Source organism: Equus quagga, chromosome 14 (genome assembly GCF_021613505.1).
Source record: "Equus quagga isolate Etosha38 chromosome 14, UCLA_HA_Equagga_1.0, whole genome shotgun sequence".
NCBI classification, from domain to species: domain Eukaryota; kingdom Metazoa; phylum Chordata; class Mammalia; order Perissodactyla; family Equidae; genus Equus; species Equus quagga.
In genome coordinates, this window is record NC_060280.1 from 25,900,242 (window position 1) to 25,917,788 (window position 17,547).

At 37.4% G+C, this 17,547-nt stretch overlaps 1 protein-coding gene and 1 pseudogene across 1 annotated transcript in view; one reads left to right on the forward strand and one right to left on the reverse strand.

Moving 5' to 3' along the window:
- Positions 1-4,760: 4,760 nt before the first annotated feature.
- LOC124225754 (olfactory receptor 51F2-like) lies at positions 4,761-5,677 on the reverse strand (annotated as a pseudogene).
- Positions 5,678-17,248: 11,571 nt separating this feature from the next.
- LOC124225532 (olfactory receptor 52R1-like) overlaps positions 17,249-17,547 on the forward strand; it is an 800-nt gene continuing 501 nt past the window's right edge. Inside the window, exon 1 of the mRNA XM_046638216.1 lies at positions 17,249-17,285. Coding sequence (XP_046494172.1) covers positions 17,249-17,285 — 37 coding nt within the window. The remainder of the gene's footprint in view (positions 17,286-17,547) is intronic.

Sequence of the window (17,547 nt, forward strand, 5' to 3'; positions counted from 1 at the left end):
AGCCCTCTTTACTTTCCTCACCCACCGCTTTGGACATCATGTGCCCCAAGTGGTACACATCATGTTGGCTAATCTTTATCTACTGGTCCCTCCCATGCTGAACCCCATCATCTACGGAGTTAGAACCAAACAGATTAGGGATAGGGTCGTTCAAGGATGTTGTGGGAAAGACCCCTGAATGAAGATGTACAGCATCATAATCACCCTAATTGCCCCAATGATCTGGAGATATAAATGCAGAAAGTTTGCCAGGCCATCACATATTGTCACAAAGTCTTCTCTGAAGAACTGGCTCAGAGGTCGTCAATCATCCAAAAACAAAAGAAACAATTTTCAGGATTCCACAACTAGTACTCTCTGAGAGATGGGATTGACAATAAATGCTGAGTTGACCTAGGTTTATCATCACAAGAAAACATTAAAAATGCATTTACCTATCAAATTAGTAAGACGAAAAAAATGTTATCTTCCACAGATCACTAAGTGAAACTTATTTTTACACCATCAGCAGAAGTATAAGTTGGTATACCTTGTTAAGAAGGAATTTAGAAATTTCCATCAAAACAGTTAAAAAGTACATATATTTTCCGCATCCTGGAATCACTTTACAGAAATAGAATTTTAGACAAAAACTACAAAGACATGTATAGATTCATTATTTGTAAAAACAAAAACAGAAAAACATTCAAATATTGACCTATAAGAAACTGGGTGATGCAATGCGCAGTTCAATATCATGTTATCATGTAACTAATGCATTTGTGAAGAGTACGTAAGGATTTGAAAAATGATCCAAATATAATATTAAATTAAAAAGTAAACAATTCTAGAAAGAATGAAATATGCATAGAAAAAGATTCTGGAAACACATCTAATTACTAATAATAGCTACTGAGAATAATGAGATTTGTGGTATTTTAATTTTCTTTTTACACCTTTATGTATTTTTAAAAATTATTCTCGATTGATGAATTTTAATTTTAATATGAGAAAAAAGTAATTGAAACAACAGCAGAAGTGTCCAGAAAAGGTTTTTTCAGTGCCAAAGCCTAGGGGAGTGGAGTTGGCAATCTGAGAGGATGGGGGACTCTGGAATAAAGTAAGTTCCAGAAAAACTTGAGAATCTAGATGTAAAATTTCAGCCAGACACACGGCGTCTCAGACTGCTAACAACGAGGATTATGTTTGCTGAGTGTGGGTCTCTCTTTCCAAAATTTGGTGATTCCCTGATGACAATGAATTTCAGACTGAAGAAGTTTTGGAAAAGAATGAGGAAGAAAATTTTCTTCTGAAGATAGGTTATGCACAGTTAAAGATAGTGAGAAAGTCACTGGAAATTTTAATAATATTTAATATTCAATTTTCTTTAAAGTAAAAAATTAATTTCATAAAACTACATTTCCTTTTTTATTATTTTTCAACTTCATCGAGGTCTTCTTGGCATACAGAATGTCGCACATATTTAATGCATAATTTTGATGAGGTTGGACATGTGCATACACTCATGATACCATCACCACAAGCAAGGTAATAAACATAGCCATCACAATCATTGCATTTGTATTTTTATCCTCATTCACCACCTTCCCTGCAAAGTCAAACAATAGTGAAGAAAGTTTTAGAATCAATCTCTTAAGTTACTGAAAGTAACAGCAGATGAAGGTGCTCTAAGAAGAATCGGGAACATGTTTCCTTCTCTCAGAAACAGCTATTAGATTCTAAAAGAGCCCCTCAGAAACAAATGGGTATTCTGAAGGAGTATTTTCATAATTTCCAATTTTGAGAATTTTATGGGCCTGTGATCCCCATATCAGCATATCAAGTAATATTTGTGGCTGTCTCTTTTTTCTTTTTAAAATTAGCTTTACTGCTGTATAACTTGTGACCATAAAATGCAAGTATTTTAATACACAGTTTAAGGCTCTCTGACACGTAAATGCCTGTGTAGCTATCAGGCCAACTAAGGTATAGAACATTTCCATCACTTCATGAAGACTTCTCCTGCCTTTTTATTGTCAACCACATCCTTTCTAACCCAATCAGGCAAACCCTGATCTGATTTCTTTCACTATAGATTAATTTTTCTCTCACTAGAACTTTATATAAATAAAAGAATAAATGGTTCATTCTTTGAGTCTGGTGTGGTTCACTCAGTATAAGGTTTTTCAGATTCATCCATACTGTTACATGTATGAGTAGTTCATTTCCTATTATTGCTGAGTAGTATAGTATGCTTCTTTAACATGCGTCAATTGGTCCATTGTTACCTTTCTCCTTTGCTTCAGCCTTTCTAGCCTTCTTTTGCTTCCAGACACATCAACCTCTTCTCTGTCTTAGGGCTTTGCTCTTATCATCCCAATTCCCCTCACTGTTCTTTTCTAGGACATTCTGTCTCCCTCACATCATCCTTCATGTCTCAACTAATACCACTTTATCGGCAATGTGTAACCCAACCTACATATCTCAACCAAATCCTGCCTCCTAAAATTTTATTTCAGCAAAAAGATTTAATTTCCTCCATATCTTAACACAACATGTAATTATTTAAGTTACTTATTATAATCTGTTCCTCTGACCTGAATATAAATTCCATAAAGTATCTCATAATTGTTCATTATTCTATCCCCAAACCTAGTTCACTACAAAAAAACTCTAGTTACATGAGTAAATGATTGAATTTATACCTGTCCCTGATACTATTGTCCCAACAATTCCACTACTGAACACAAGGTGGCATTTGTAGGATCATTTTTGCCTCCTTCCTCCAAAACTGGATTCCAGACTGCTCAGTTGTAAGGGTTCCTTTCATTATTTCCATGGAAATTTTGAAGGATGTTGTTTCTCAAATAAGCTAAATTTGTTATTATAAGTGAAAATTTTCCATGACTCCTTTTTATTAACAAGTATAAACTATTTGAAACATTTTAAATTTCTATTCAAGAAATATCTATTTAACAATTACTTTGCACCAAGTATTGTGTAAGAAGGAGATAGAGTGGAAAACTAGAGAAGCCGGCAATCAGGGCATCTAATTAGCATGAGATAGTAATAATAATTATGAGATAATTAGCATGAGATAATTAGCTATTACCTAGAATTAAAGCTCCAATATAAAAATTAATTACTTAAGCTACGCAGCTCTATCATGATCACAGGCATCCGAAAGTATTCTAAATCAATTAAAATAGATGATTACCTTCATTACAACCTAAAAAACCAGTAGGTCCAGGTCATCAAATTTGTAACTAAACACAAGCTTGTCTATGGTCATTTGCAAAAGCTATCAAGTGAGCACCTGGAGGGAGGGACTCATTTTCCCACTTGTAAGATGAACAGTCATTACAGTGGCTCTCTCCTCTCAAGTAATGCACATCTCTAATGTGACATAGTGACTAAGAAAGGCCAGAAAGAACTTCACAAAAGCAGTCCCTGGCAGGTCAGCTTCTCCTGGTTTTTAAATGTTACTCAGAGTCAAACCATGTTCTCAGGGCTGAGTTCTAGAGTAATTACAAAAGAGGAATCCTTCATCAGTATTGTCTACTCAGCACAGGGCCAAACACAGTGTCATCAGTATGATGGCATTTCATACTCACATTCAACAAGCATTCCTTCATCACTTACTGTGTGCCAGTACTGTGCTTAGTGAGCGTTATAGAGATAAAAAGTTCATACTTCATCCTAAAAACCCCTCCTCTCTATTCTCACACCACCCGAAAAAATCTGCTGCTATCACAGTTGCTCCTCTATACTCTAAGGATCTGATTGTGTGTTTTAATGTTGATTCTCAGGCTGCTAATCCTGGAGTCACTGACTACCCTATTCTATCTTCTGAGCCTCGAACTCCCAGGGCTAGAGGAGGTAAAATAGAAAGTCTCAAGGAGGTACAATTCCTGACATAGAAGAACACAGCCTTCACCTCATCTTCATCCCAAATAAAGCTGGAGTTTCAGTCTTTAGGTTCCGTATCTCAATGTGTCTGTCTTAAGTATGGACCATCATGGAAAAGATTTGTGATTCTCTAGTTTCTGGAAGCCCTCAAGATACCAACCCTGATGTTTTGTACAGGCCTTTGCACCACTGCAGGTGCATATGTACAAGTAGCTGTAATTGTCCAGTGACATCCTGTAGAGGAAGAAACAGAATAAAAATAATCTAAATTATATCCTTGGGTTTATTTCTAAGCCAGGATGTACAGCAAAACCAGAAAGTGGGGATGGGGGATGAATAAACTTTTAAAAACCCAGAGCTCCTTGTAGGAATTGACCCTTCCAAAATTACTTACATGAGATCTAATGTGGTATTATTGATGTGCATTTTACCATTCACTCTATAGTATGGCTAGTTAGGAAGCATGCAGAGAATTGACAGTTTTAAAGAAAAAAAATACAACTAATTGAAGTGTTTTTTATGTATCATTCAGAAAAGTACAACTGTCTTATTAACAAAATTTCCTACATTAAATCTGGACTTTCAGAACTGTATGAAATGTCTGAATGAGTATTTTATATAGGTCTTGTACTACTTGCAAATATAAATAGTTGTTTACATATGTTATCTCACTTTATCTTGAAAACAAAACCAAAATTTAAGTGGTATTAATATGGACTCTGACAAGGAAACTAACTAAGCAAATATAAAACCTATAAGTTGCATAGTTTGGACTGTTGGAAGCATATGTAGGCATTTTGGGGACAATTAATACATTCTACCAAACCATTCATTCATAAGTGGCTTTATCTCTACTCTGAGATAACTAATGATTAGATTTGGAGCCACCGCTGACTTAAGTCCTGGACAATAGCCTTCTGAATGTGGTTACTTTTCAAACTGTAGATGATAGGGCTGAGCACAGGAGGCATGAGCAGGAAAACATTGGCCGTGATGGCATGAACAAATGTAGGTGCTGAATGGCCATGGCGATGGACAAGAAGCAAGCTGATAAGAGGGATGTAACAGATGGCAATAGCACTGATCTGAGATATGCAGATGTTGAAGGCTTTCTGCTGCCCCTCTGAAGAAGCAATGCTGAGGACAGATCGGATGGATGATCAGGACATAGGAGAGCAAGTTGCACCGCTGTCATGGAGAATGGTTCAATCAGACCAAGGATGCTGTTGATTCTGTTGTCTGTGCATGAGAGCTGAAGGAGATCAATACGATAGCAGTTATAAGGTGAAAGGACCATAGAAGGATAGCCTCTTGACAAAGAGCACAACTGGTAACATCTCAGCAACATACCCTATCAACATGCTCACCCCAATCTGGGCAATCCTGGCATTGGTGACGATGGCGGTGTATCTCATTGCATCACAGATAGCCACAAAATGATCTAAGACCATGGATAGCAGAACCCCAAACACCGTGAAAGTAAATCCATGGAGAAAGAACATCTGGGCAATGCAGGCATTTAAGGAGACTCTTAGGCTTCAAACCAGGAGACGCCAAAGAGTAGTGGAAATTGTGCACAGGGACAAGGTCAGGTCTGTGGCTGAAAGTACAGAGAGGAAATAACACATGGGCTCATGGAGGCTCTGCTCACGGAGGATCACAATCAGGATGGAGCTGTTCCCAGAAAGGACAATAACATACAGGAGACAAAAAAACATGGAGATCCAGACCGAGGCTGCTCTCAGAGGAAGGTCAGTAGCTGAGCATTGGTGTTATTGAGGACCAACATAATGAGGGACTGTGAAGAAAGGGATATTTGAACAATTAAACATGACAAATGCTGAATAAATAGCTTGTCATGTAGAATATGTTTCCAGCACTCTGAGATTTGCTGAATCTCCAAGAACTTTAGAATTTTCTGAGTTTTCGAGAGCTGCAAGCTTCTTTCCCTGCCCCTCAGTATTTTCTTTTGTTGAGACGAGAGGATTCCCTGATTAATTCCAAATCAAAATTTCTTAGATCTGTAATTCTCTTTAGTGGCAACAAACATCAAAATTAAATCACCTTGACTATAGAGTCTCCAGTAGAATATGTAAACAATATGGTAAGAAATCTGGTTTCCAGTAATTTTTGGAAATAAATTATTGAGTCTAGAAAAAAGCCATAAAAATGAAGTCACCTTTAAAATATGGCTATTATTAGGTTTTCCTGAGATATATCCAGAAGAATGACCAAGACATACTCAAGACACAGATGTTTATATACATGATGACAAGGTTGCCCAAACCCTCATATGAAAAATAAGAATAGCTCCCATTTGTTGAGAGTTCCATGTGTTACTGACATTCATATGCATTATGTAATTTTATCCATACAACAACTCTAGAAGGTAGGGAGTCATCTATGCATTTTGCACACAAGGAAACTAAGACTCAACAATTAAATAATCTTCCAAGTTTATCTTTACTAGGAAATGCCCAACTGTTGAGAAAAACCACATATTATATAACAAAGATGGAGAAAAGAAACAAAGAGAGAAGAGGGAGGGAGGGAGGGAGGAAGGAAAGAAGGAGGAAAGGAATAAGGAAAGGAAAAAAATAAAGAAGCAAGGAAGGGAGAAAGGCAGGCAGAAAGGCAAACGTTGCCATTATTGTAACAAAGTGCAGCAAGCATTACGTTTCAGTGAATAGTCACACAGGCTACTGCTAAAACACAAAGAACCATAACAGCCAACATTTCTTGAACATATACCATTTGCCAGATGCAATCAACTTCGTATCCATAATCCCATTCAATACTCATAACTACCCAATGAAGCAGAAAAAAATGTTATTCCTAATATACATATGGGAAAACATGATTAAAGTGATTAAGTAATATGCCCCAAATTTTGCAGTGAGGCAATAGAAGATTGGAGGTTGCAACCTGCATATATGACCCCAATATCTTCATTCCATAAGGCTGAAGAATGCATAGAAGGAAGCTCTAAACCAGTTTGACAAACAACCCTGACACACGTTTTTCAGATGTGTACTTTAGGAGACGCATTATAGTCAAGGGGCCATCTTTGGAGTAGAGTCCTAAGTTTCAGATCTTAATTCCATGTGAATTGTACAGATACAAAGCTCTTTAGGCTTCTCAGGAAAGGAATCTATCTCACCATTAATGGTCTGTGTGCAAAGGGCCCAGATGTCAAGGATACACCTACCACAGAAAATAGCACCAATTAGAACTGCCAAATTCAATTGACTCATTTAGAGACACTTTATTTATCCATCACTTATGTATTATGCTGATGATACTTTCTTCCTGGAAATGTTTTCTCCCGTGTATTGGATGGCGTTAGTCCCTAATATTTTTCTCCCAGCACTCACTAATTTTTTTCTCTGACTTTTTTTCGCCCAAGAACCTTAAATATGGTATCCTTTGGAGATCTACACTTTGCCCATTCTCAGGTCATTAAAAAAATTATCTTGTCCATTTTTACAGCTTCATCTTTCACCTATTTAATGACAAATTTCAAATAAATATCTGAAAGCCAGCTCTGGTTTCCAGGTTCCTGAAGACAGAACTTCCTTCTGGACATTGCCATATGGGTTTCTAACCAGTAAATCAAATTATTATGTGCAAAAGGAAGTTGATCATTTCTCCCTATAATTGTTATTCTTCCTATATATTCAGTATAAAGCTTATGGGTCCTTTTGTCCTCTCCTAAAGATAGGAATAAATATTCAATAGTGACAAGATGTGAATTCTCCCACTAACACTCCTATATTCAAAGCCTTATCAACCAAAAACACGAAGAGTTTTCAATGGATAGTGACAGACGGATCCTAAAATATATTAGGTACTATAAATGTGCAAATCTGTTTAGTATAATATTGAAAACGACAGAGAGAGAGGATGTCATTTCATCTGACAAAAGTTAATACAAAGCTATTGTAATCAACAAAATGCAATAGTTAAAGGTTTAAAAATATATATCCTCAGAAAGAAATACTATTTAAAAAATGTATAAATAAGGATAAAGAATATGATAACAACGGCATCTTATAACATTAGCAAAAGAACAGATATGTGATAAATGATGTGTGGAGAGTTTACTAATGATTTGTAAAAAATATAAAAAGATCCCTATTTTACGCATCTCAGTATTTGCATTAAGAATTTCAAGACAAGCTATAACAACATTAGAATAAATAAATGAAAATACATTTATGACTTTTTTAGGGAATGCTTTCTTAAGTAAGATGAAATTAAAGCCATTAAGTAAAATATTGATACAGAACAATGCATCAAACTTAAATACAACTAATTGCAAAAGAAATGTATAAACAAAATAAGTGCAGCACGTCATTTATGCATTAGAAGGCCAAGACAAAAGAATGCAGCTGCATCTGCTTTAACCTAGATTACGTTTCTGTTTGGTGAAGGTCTGAAATGTGATAGATGGTGAGCTAGTTGGGAAGAGGAGCAATAACAGTAAATAGATGTCTGTGTCCAGAAGTTTTGGTCATGAAGGAAATGGTAGATATAGGAATGTATTATTCTGGCCCAGGAGAATAGTAAAGATGAAAACTTTTTGCTGTTTTCTCACTTAACTACCACAACCTTCAGCTTAAGCCTGTCGCTCTGAGCCCCTCTTTCCAATATCTCTACTCTTTTCTCTCTGATTTGCTGTCCTTTGCCTCTAAGTACCTGCCTCCCCACCCCTTTTCCTTCCCAGCCTCTATCCCTTGGCCTCCAGGTTAGCTCTCAACAGTCCCTCTTCTTGGCTCTAGCTGGTCCTAGCCTCTTTCCGGACTCCCAACAGAGGGAGAGCTGTTCTTTCTACTCTCTGCCCAGCCAAGTGTATATGTAGGTGGCTCCCGGACCTTGCCTTCTATAAGGAGCCCAGCATGTAACCCAGCCCTGCTGCCAAGAGACCCTTAGGGCTTGGAGATAATATAATCAGATGAGCAGTGTGATTCTAGGTGAGAGGAATAGAAATTCTACACTGTTAGACTGAAAGCAGGTCTAAACGATATGTTTACCATCTCCCTTTTAATTATTTTATTATCTCTATAATATTCTTCAATGAATATAAACATTCTTTTTTTCTCCATTAACTTTATATTCTATTCACTGCTTAATAGGGTGCACACAAGAGATGTCCTTATACTTCACTTCTCTTCTTTCTCCATCTTCATCTTTAGTCACCTAGAGCATATTTCCCTGAATAAGATATATAAACGTACATATGGCCCTGTAGCTATGATTAAATATTACATATTCACGTTTTAGTTGTTTGAACTTTAAAGCAAATACATTTTGACTGAAATATGATTAAATAAAAATTATTTAATCACACAGAATCCTGAATACATGGTGTGACCAGAAAAACAATGACATATCCTATATCACTAAATACATATCTCTAGAAAAGGAGGCATCCAGTCTCCAAAATAAAATTAATTTTTTTCCTTTTACATTGATTCAGTTGCCAGTATTTATGTCAAATTTCTGTTTAATTTATAGTGGACCATGATTTCCTGGGACAAGTTTCTGTTTTCTCTGGAGTTCAAATTATCTTTCATTTTTGCCTGCTAGCAGGACAAAGACAAGCTTTCTTCATCATCTCACGAACGACTTATCACTATTTATTCATAATGGTAATTAAATGTTTGCAGAGTTTAATAAGTATATAAATATCCTCAAGATCTCATTGAAATGAAAATTTTGATTCATTAGGTCTGGGGTGGGGCCTGAGTTCTGAACTTCTGACGCCACTTCTGCTCTGAGGCCATATTTTGTGCAAGGCTTTAATACAGTCTGCATTTTCAGAGCATGTCGAATGTTTTCTTTTCTGAGATTCCTTTATGTGGCTCCCCTGAGGAATTTCCACTCATACTTGGTTATAAATTCTTGAACTATATTGAATATCCATTTCATTTTGCCAAAACACATAATCCAGTTTTTCTGAAAAAAAGTGGATATGATGCATAAATTATACATTCTCTGTTTGTTCCTACCTGTGTAAAACCACTCTTTTTTTCTCTTAAACTTTATTGATAGATTGACTGTATATAGAATAGTTAGCTTTTAAATAATCGTCTCTAAACACTTGAAGATTTAGTTTAATATAGTGAATAATACTAGGGATAAAACTCTGGTTCTATATGTCTACACTGTAACACCTTAACCTCTCTATGCCTTTGGTTCTTTACCTCTAAAATGAGGATGTTGATATCCATTTCCTGGGTTTGTAGAGACTATGTAACTATGTGGTTTTAAAACATTTAGAGTAGAAGCTGGCTTATAGAACCTATTAAACAAATCTCACCCTTTCTTTACTAGACTTGTGTAGACTAAAACTAAACTTATTGGCTTTCCTTTGCAGGTCATCTTTTCCCTATTTTAAAGCATTAGTCCCTACTCTTTATCCTTGGTCATTTGAAATTGCACTATATATATATATATATATATATATAGTGCAATATATGTTGTGTATATATATACATATTATATATACTTTTTATATAAAAATATATATATAGTTTTATATATACTTTTTTACAGTTCCTTATTCTTTTCCCTTCTTTTGCTTCTTTGCTTTGTAGTTTTTATTGGATGAGTGCTGCAAAATTTAACTTACCTCTATTGACAGATATTGACAGATATTTGGGTTGTTTCCCCACTTTAGCTTTTTTTCCTATAGCTACTATAAAATCTCTTGACATTTTTGGTGTAAATATAGACCACTTCTTTGGAGTATGCAATTTAAAGTGGAACTACTTGGTCCAAAAAGATGCTTATCTTTATCAAGAATTGCAAAAAAGATCGCTGATGTGGCTGTACTCCGTGTATGAGTGCTCCAATTGACCCACACTTTGGCAGATATTTAGCATAGTCAATGTATTCAATTTTAGTTATTCTAATGAATTTACATTGGCATCATAATGTGGTTTGAATTTTCATTTCCCTAATGAATGATAATGTTAAGCACCTTCTCATATGTGTATTAGCCATTCATTTACCTCCATTTATGAAGTGCCTCTTTAAACCATTTGCTTTAACTTTTAATGAGCTGTCTGTCTTCCTGTTAATGATTGTGGACTTTACTTTTCTGATATTTCCATTGTGAATATGTTCTTCACCTGTGGCTTACCTATTCACTTTAGTAATGGTATCTTTTGTAGTAGATTATTGTTGGGTTTTTTTTAATAAGTTCAGTTGTTGATATTTTTTTATTCTGTGACTAATGCCTTTTGTGTCCTGTCTAACAAAGCTCTGCTTTCCTCAAGTTCATGACAATATTATCTTATTTTTTTAAGAATCTGTATAGTTTTAGCTTTCAAGTTGAGGTTTAGGTTACATCTCAAATAAATAATTTTTATATTCAGGTAGCAGTTCAGGATCATTTTGCTTTACACACAGATATCCAATTGTTCTAGTACCATAAAGGCATTTTTCTGTCACTGAAGTGCATTGATGTCTGCTTAAAATCAATTAATTGTGTTTAGGGATTTTCTGCTCTCTTTATAATTTTTTCAATAATGTACAAGGCCACCTACAGGGTATTTGTAAAATGAGGCAAATATGTTGTATAGGGTCTCTGTCTAGACATATCATTTCATTAGAACTATTATTAACAATTTACTGGCTCATGTGAAGTATAATGATTTGAAGATGAAGATTTAGAATAAGGAATAGAAATGCATTTATTGTTGTATTAGTTTGCTGAAGCTGCCATAACAAAGTACCACAAAATGAATGGCTTAAACAACAGAAATATATGCACCATAGTTCTGGAGCTTAGAAGTCTGAGATTGAGGTATCAGCAGGGTTGCTTCCTTCTGTTGGCTGTTAAGGAGTTCGGTTCCTTGCCTCTTTCCTAGCTTCCTGTGGTTTGCTGGAAACCTTGGCTTGTAGACACATTGCCTTGATCTCTGCCTTCATGTCCACATTGGCATTCTCTCTGTGTGCATATCTCTGTGTCCAAATTTCCCCTTTTTATAAGGACACCAGTCATATTAGAATAGGGACCCACTCTACTTCAGTACAATCTCATCTTAACTAATTACATCTACAATGACCGTATTTCCAAATGAGGCCACATTCTGAAGTACTAGGGGATTAGAACTTTAACAGATGAATTTTGGGGAAATTGCGATATTGTCATTTCTCACTTATGTTTTGTCTTTGTCCACAGCTCCTGGCTCATAGCTTCTGTCAAATTGATAAACACAAACCTCATTGAATTGGAGTTGGGGAGCCAGAAAGGGGAGCTCTCATGTCTTCTGATGATTGCAGAGCCCAACAGGAAGAAGAAAGACTTCCTCTTCCTGACAGGCAAGAAGCTCACCAATGAGAGACTGTCACAACTGAGCCAATGAAACGCCACTACACCTCGAACTCTTTGTTTACAATAGCCCTCCAACTTCCTCTTCCCCTCTATAAAAGTCTCTCCTCACTTGCTACTGGAGGACTAGTGGCTGGCCATGGTTATAGACCTGGAATCACAATTCATTGCAGATCCTGAATAAACCCTTTTTTTTTTTTTTTTATTTTCAGGGAAAGATTTGCTCTGAGCTTACATCTGTTGCCAATCTTCCTCTTTTTTTCTTTCTCCCCAAAGCCCTGGTGTGTAGTTTTATATCTTAGTTATAGGTCCTTAATATTCTTCTATGTGAGCCACCACCACAGCATGGCAACTGAGAAATGGGTAGTGTGCTTTCCTGACCAGGAAATGAACCCCACGCCACCAAAGGAGTGAGAGCACTGAATTTTAAAAACCAGGCCATCAGGGCTGGCTCAGAATAAACCCATTTTTGTTAGAGAAGTAACTGGATTTGTTAAAGATCAACACTTCTGGGGCTGGCCCCATAGCTGAGTGGTTAAGTTTGCACACTCTGATAAGGCCCAGGGTTTGGCCTGTTCGGATCCTGAGCATGGACATGGCATCATTCATCAGGCTATGCTGAGGCAGCATCCTACATGGCACAACCAGAAGGACTTACAACTAAAATCTATAACTATATACTGGGGGGCTTTGGGGAGAAGAAGGGAAAAAAGTTGACAACAGATGTTAGCTCAGGTGTCAATCTTAAAAAATATATATCAACACTTCCAATATCCTTGTAATTTCCTGAGTCATAAGATCAATGGGAGCCTCATTTTTATAACATTTAATCTCTTGTCCTTAGTTCCTGAAATTGCTTCAGAACCAGAAAAGTCAAATTGTGTGTCTTATTATTCAAAGAAGCCCCTTTCTTCCATGACTTGGTTGTAGTTAATGAGGTGACTTTTGGAAAGCACTTAGGATGGGGGCTGGTGATCAGGGAAACAATCATAAATAGAGGGTTGGAACTTTCAGTTTTTGCTTGAGACCTCACCTTATGTATCCCTTTATCTGGCTGTTGATTTGTACCCTTTCTAATGAACTTATCGTCTAGTGCTTAAATGGGTTTCCTGAGCCCTTTGAGCCACTCTTGCAACATAATCAAATCCAAGGAGAGGGTATTTGGAACTTCTGATTCATAGCCAGTCAATCAGAAGTACAGGTAAGGACCTGGACTTGTGATAGCCCGCTGAAGTATGTGTGAGAGGGGACAGTTTTGTAAGACTGAGTCTTAAACCTGTGGAATCTGATGTTATCTTGAAATAAATAGTGTCAAATTGAGTTGAAATGTAGGACACCCAGCTGGTGTCCAAGAATTGCTGGGTAGTGTTGGGGAAATCCCTATGACATTGTGATTAATAATAATAAGCATACCTTTGGTTTTTCATCCCATTCCTGACACAGAGCTCCTAAAACCCTTGTAATTTTTTATGAGAAGAGCAAAAAGTGTCTCTTTTGGAAAGCCCTTAGAAAACCTAAGCATGGGGGCTGGTTGCTAGGGGAACCAACCATGTGATTAGAGGATTGGAATTTTCAGTCCTACCCCCACAACCTCTGGGGAGGGGAGAGGGCTGGAAGTTGAATCAATGGCCAATGGCTGACGATTTAATCAGTCATGACTGTATGATGAAGCCTCCATAAAAAACAAAAAGGATAGGGTTCAGAGAGCTTCTGGGTTGATGGACAAATGGAAGTGCTCAGAGAATGGGGTACAGGGGAGACCATGGAAGCTCCAGGTCCTTCCCCCATACTTTGCCCTATGCATTTTCCATCTGGATGTCACTGAGTTACAACAATTTATAATAAACTGGTGATTTAGTACGTAAATTTTTCTCCGAGTTTTGTGATCTGTACTAGTGAATTAATCAACCCCGATGAAGGATCATAGGAACCTCCAGTTTGTAGGTAGTCAGTTAAAAGTACAGGTAACAACCTGGACTTGTGATTGGCATGCTGAGTTAGAGGGGGTCATCGGACCTTCCAACTTGTATCCAATTGATCAAAAGCACAAATGATTGCCTGGGCTTGCAACTGCTGTCTGATGTGTGTGTGGAAGGGTGCAGTCTGGTAGGACTGAGTCCTCAAACTGTGGAATCTGACACTATCTTCAGGTAGATAGTGTCAGAATTGAGCTGAATTCTCAGAAACCCTGGTGTCGGAGAATTGCTTGGTATTGTATGGGAAGCCCTACCCCAACACATACATTGGAATTGAACCCAGGAACCCAAAAATAATCCCCTACACACATTGGCAATGGGCACAGAATCTTTAGGGGGACACAATTCAACCCATAACAATTGTCCAATCAATGCACATACATTTTCTTGTCTTTTTGCAGTGTATAGACCCTTCACTACAATATTGACATCAGCAAGCATAGACCTAGATATTTCCCAACTAACCAGATTTGATTTCTTTATTTAAATGTGGTAATGAGCCCTGGATGGTGGAAAGAATGATGGCGATAGCAGCTTACTTAAGTGATTAAGAAGAAATGAGATAGGAAAAAGCCATCCCACATTACACTTTTGCAGTTCCAAAGAAGGAGGTTTAATCTTCAACATCGTGGTTGGAAGTTCTGCTTCTGGATGTGATAGAGAAAGCAAGAGGAGATCATTTCTGTAACTTAGAGGACAGAGTCTGAATAATATAGTTAGCTAGAGAGGTGAGTTATTATAATGTTCTAACATCATGTCCGTGCACAATTAAAGGGAGAGAAATGTAAAAATATTTTGGGTTAGTTTGAAAGTCCAGGTAAAGTTGGTTACCATGAACTTGAGGTGGCCCTGATCTAATCACTGTCTTACTGTTTATCGGGATATTGTTTCTAGCAGCTGCTCAGTGGTACAAGGGTAACAGGAGGCAATAACTTTATGGAAGATAGCTGTGAAGGATAAATATTTGTTGAGGTTATTCACATGAGTATGACTAAAATGATGGACTACAAGGACTAGAATTTACAGAAAAGAACTGTCAAAGAAAAGAAAGTTGAAAGAATTTTTTCAAAAATACAGAGAGTTTAAAGGAATTGTGAATGTAGAAAATATTGAATGAATGGAAGAACGAAAAAGATAAGATGCTATGTTAGAGTGGAAATCTCCAGAATTCAGAGGTTGAGTAGCTCTGCGCTTTGACAAGGTCCTAGTGATGTCCACACATGAGTGACTGAGGTACCGTGGGGACAAAGATCAGCATAAGTGCGGGTATAAGGAATATGAGCCTACGGATTTGGATGAGCTTTCTACATAGATAAACTGAAGTGTCTCAGGATTCTCACTTGAATATCCTCAACAAAATATTCTTTCATCAAAACTTCCTTTGCAAGCATCTTTCTCTGGCTCTGCCTTAGCAACCCTACAAAACATAACACACAGATTGGTATAGCTAGAAGTTTATGGTAACCAACCTCAACTGGGCTCTCAACACTTCCAAGAAATATTTACACATTCGAATGGAAACGTAGGTTCAGAGTGGGGCTATAAACCAGATGTCTAAGTCCTCAACGCATCCTGCAGGGGTACCAGCTTTTGAAAGACACAAACCATGAGGCGCTTGTAGGTGGCTCAATTAGAGAAGGACTGATCTTTCTACTATACACTCATTTAAGCAAGTCATGCCCACCTAACTTGAAAAATAGTGTGGTTGGCCTAACAAGTAACTTCCACAAGAGCCTGTGTGTCACCTCTGCTTGGAATCACCATGGGATTTGGCACTGTGGAAGACCCAGGAGATGAGGAAACTCAGGTCCTATCCTTAGATGTCGCATTCTGTTTGGGGACAAAAGTTCCTCTATGGGGAAAAAAAAAAAGAAGGACCTGATGCTTTCTTCTACATTCATTACATTGAGTGCTTCATGTACTCCAGCTAAAAGAAGCAGAAGAAGAAAAATAATTTGCAACCTGAGATAAACACAAAATTACAAAGTCAGCCTGATCACCAAAATAGTAAAATGTAGAATATCTCTTGTAAACCTGTACTCCCCAACCATAGCATATGTGTCCCTGATTTTTGTTATGGTGATATCTTAAAATAAATAACAAGCTTTGTGAATATGTTGATTTCACTCTACCATAAAGAGATTAATGTAAACCTGATAACCTTGGTCACTTTTTGTGTTGTTTCCCTAAAAATGTATGTTGGGTTTTGGATTTTGTGAGGCATAACTTCTGAAATCTTACTGCTTTGCACTCTTTGCAAATAAATCTTTACTTTCTGTTTTTAAATACATCTAGCTCAAATCTTCTTTTGACATCTCCTATATCAGGGAATGCTGAAAAAAAATAAATAAAAGTGCCAGCTGGGCCCTATATAGGGATTGAGAGAGTAGAAGCTATGCATAGGCTTTAACTGTTCAGGTTGCACACTGCTACGTAATCGCACACTATCAGCTTTGGAGCTCCTTGGAAAGCATGTGTATTTAGTGGCCTTGCACTCACAGAGCCACGCTACCACACTAAATATGTGTATTTAATGCAAATTATTATTCATACTTGCACATACACACAAGATTATACACACTCACATTCACATGCGAATCCAGCCCCCAAAACATGTTTATTAACATATCTCTCAGATAGACACATTAACATACATAACCTATCAACATATTTTCACATTGCACAAAATATCCCTTCAATTGTAAATTGACACATTCTGATGAACAAAAACTACATGCATAGAGATAAACTCACACTCGTGTAATCTCAGCAACACAAATTCTTGAGAAATCATTCAAATTTCCTGCCTTTGCTTTTGTGTATACAGAGGAGAGAGGAAAGTTAGGGGTTAATGCTTCCAGCTCTGGTCTCCAGTCTCAGAGGAAGCTAGTGTGTGTGTGAGGCAGTGAGGTTTAAGAGGAGGGAGAGAATTAATGCTTGGGGGAAGGGAAGGGATAGACCTTAGGAGGTGTTTAAATAGGACCTAATCCATGGTGTCTGCTAAAGGCTGAATCCCAGGAGCCAGGCAGAGCTGCTTATGGTCATGTGCAGGCTCGGTCAGAGATACAGCAGAGACCATGGTGAGTGGTTCCCTTTGTACCAGACATCTCTGCCCTTTCCAGAGAGGGGTAGGACTCACAGAGGTTCTAAGAAGCTGGAAGCCAAGGCAACACACTGTGAGGAATGGCTGGACTCACTGGGGGCTCCAGGTCCAGAGATCCATGATTGCTGAGCTTCCTTCTGACATGTAGAGAAGACTCACTACTTGCATTGTGCCCTCCAGGGAAACTGTAGAAAGAAGGAAGACTGCCTCCATACACAATCCCTCCATAAAGGAAGTTG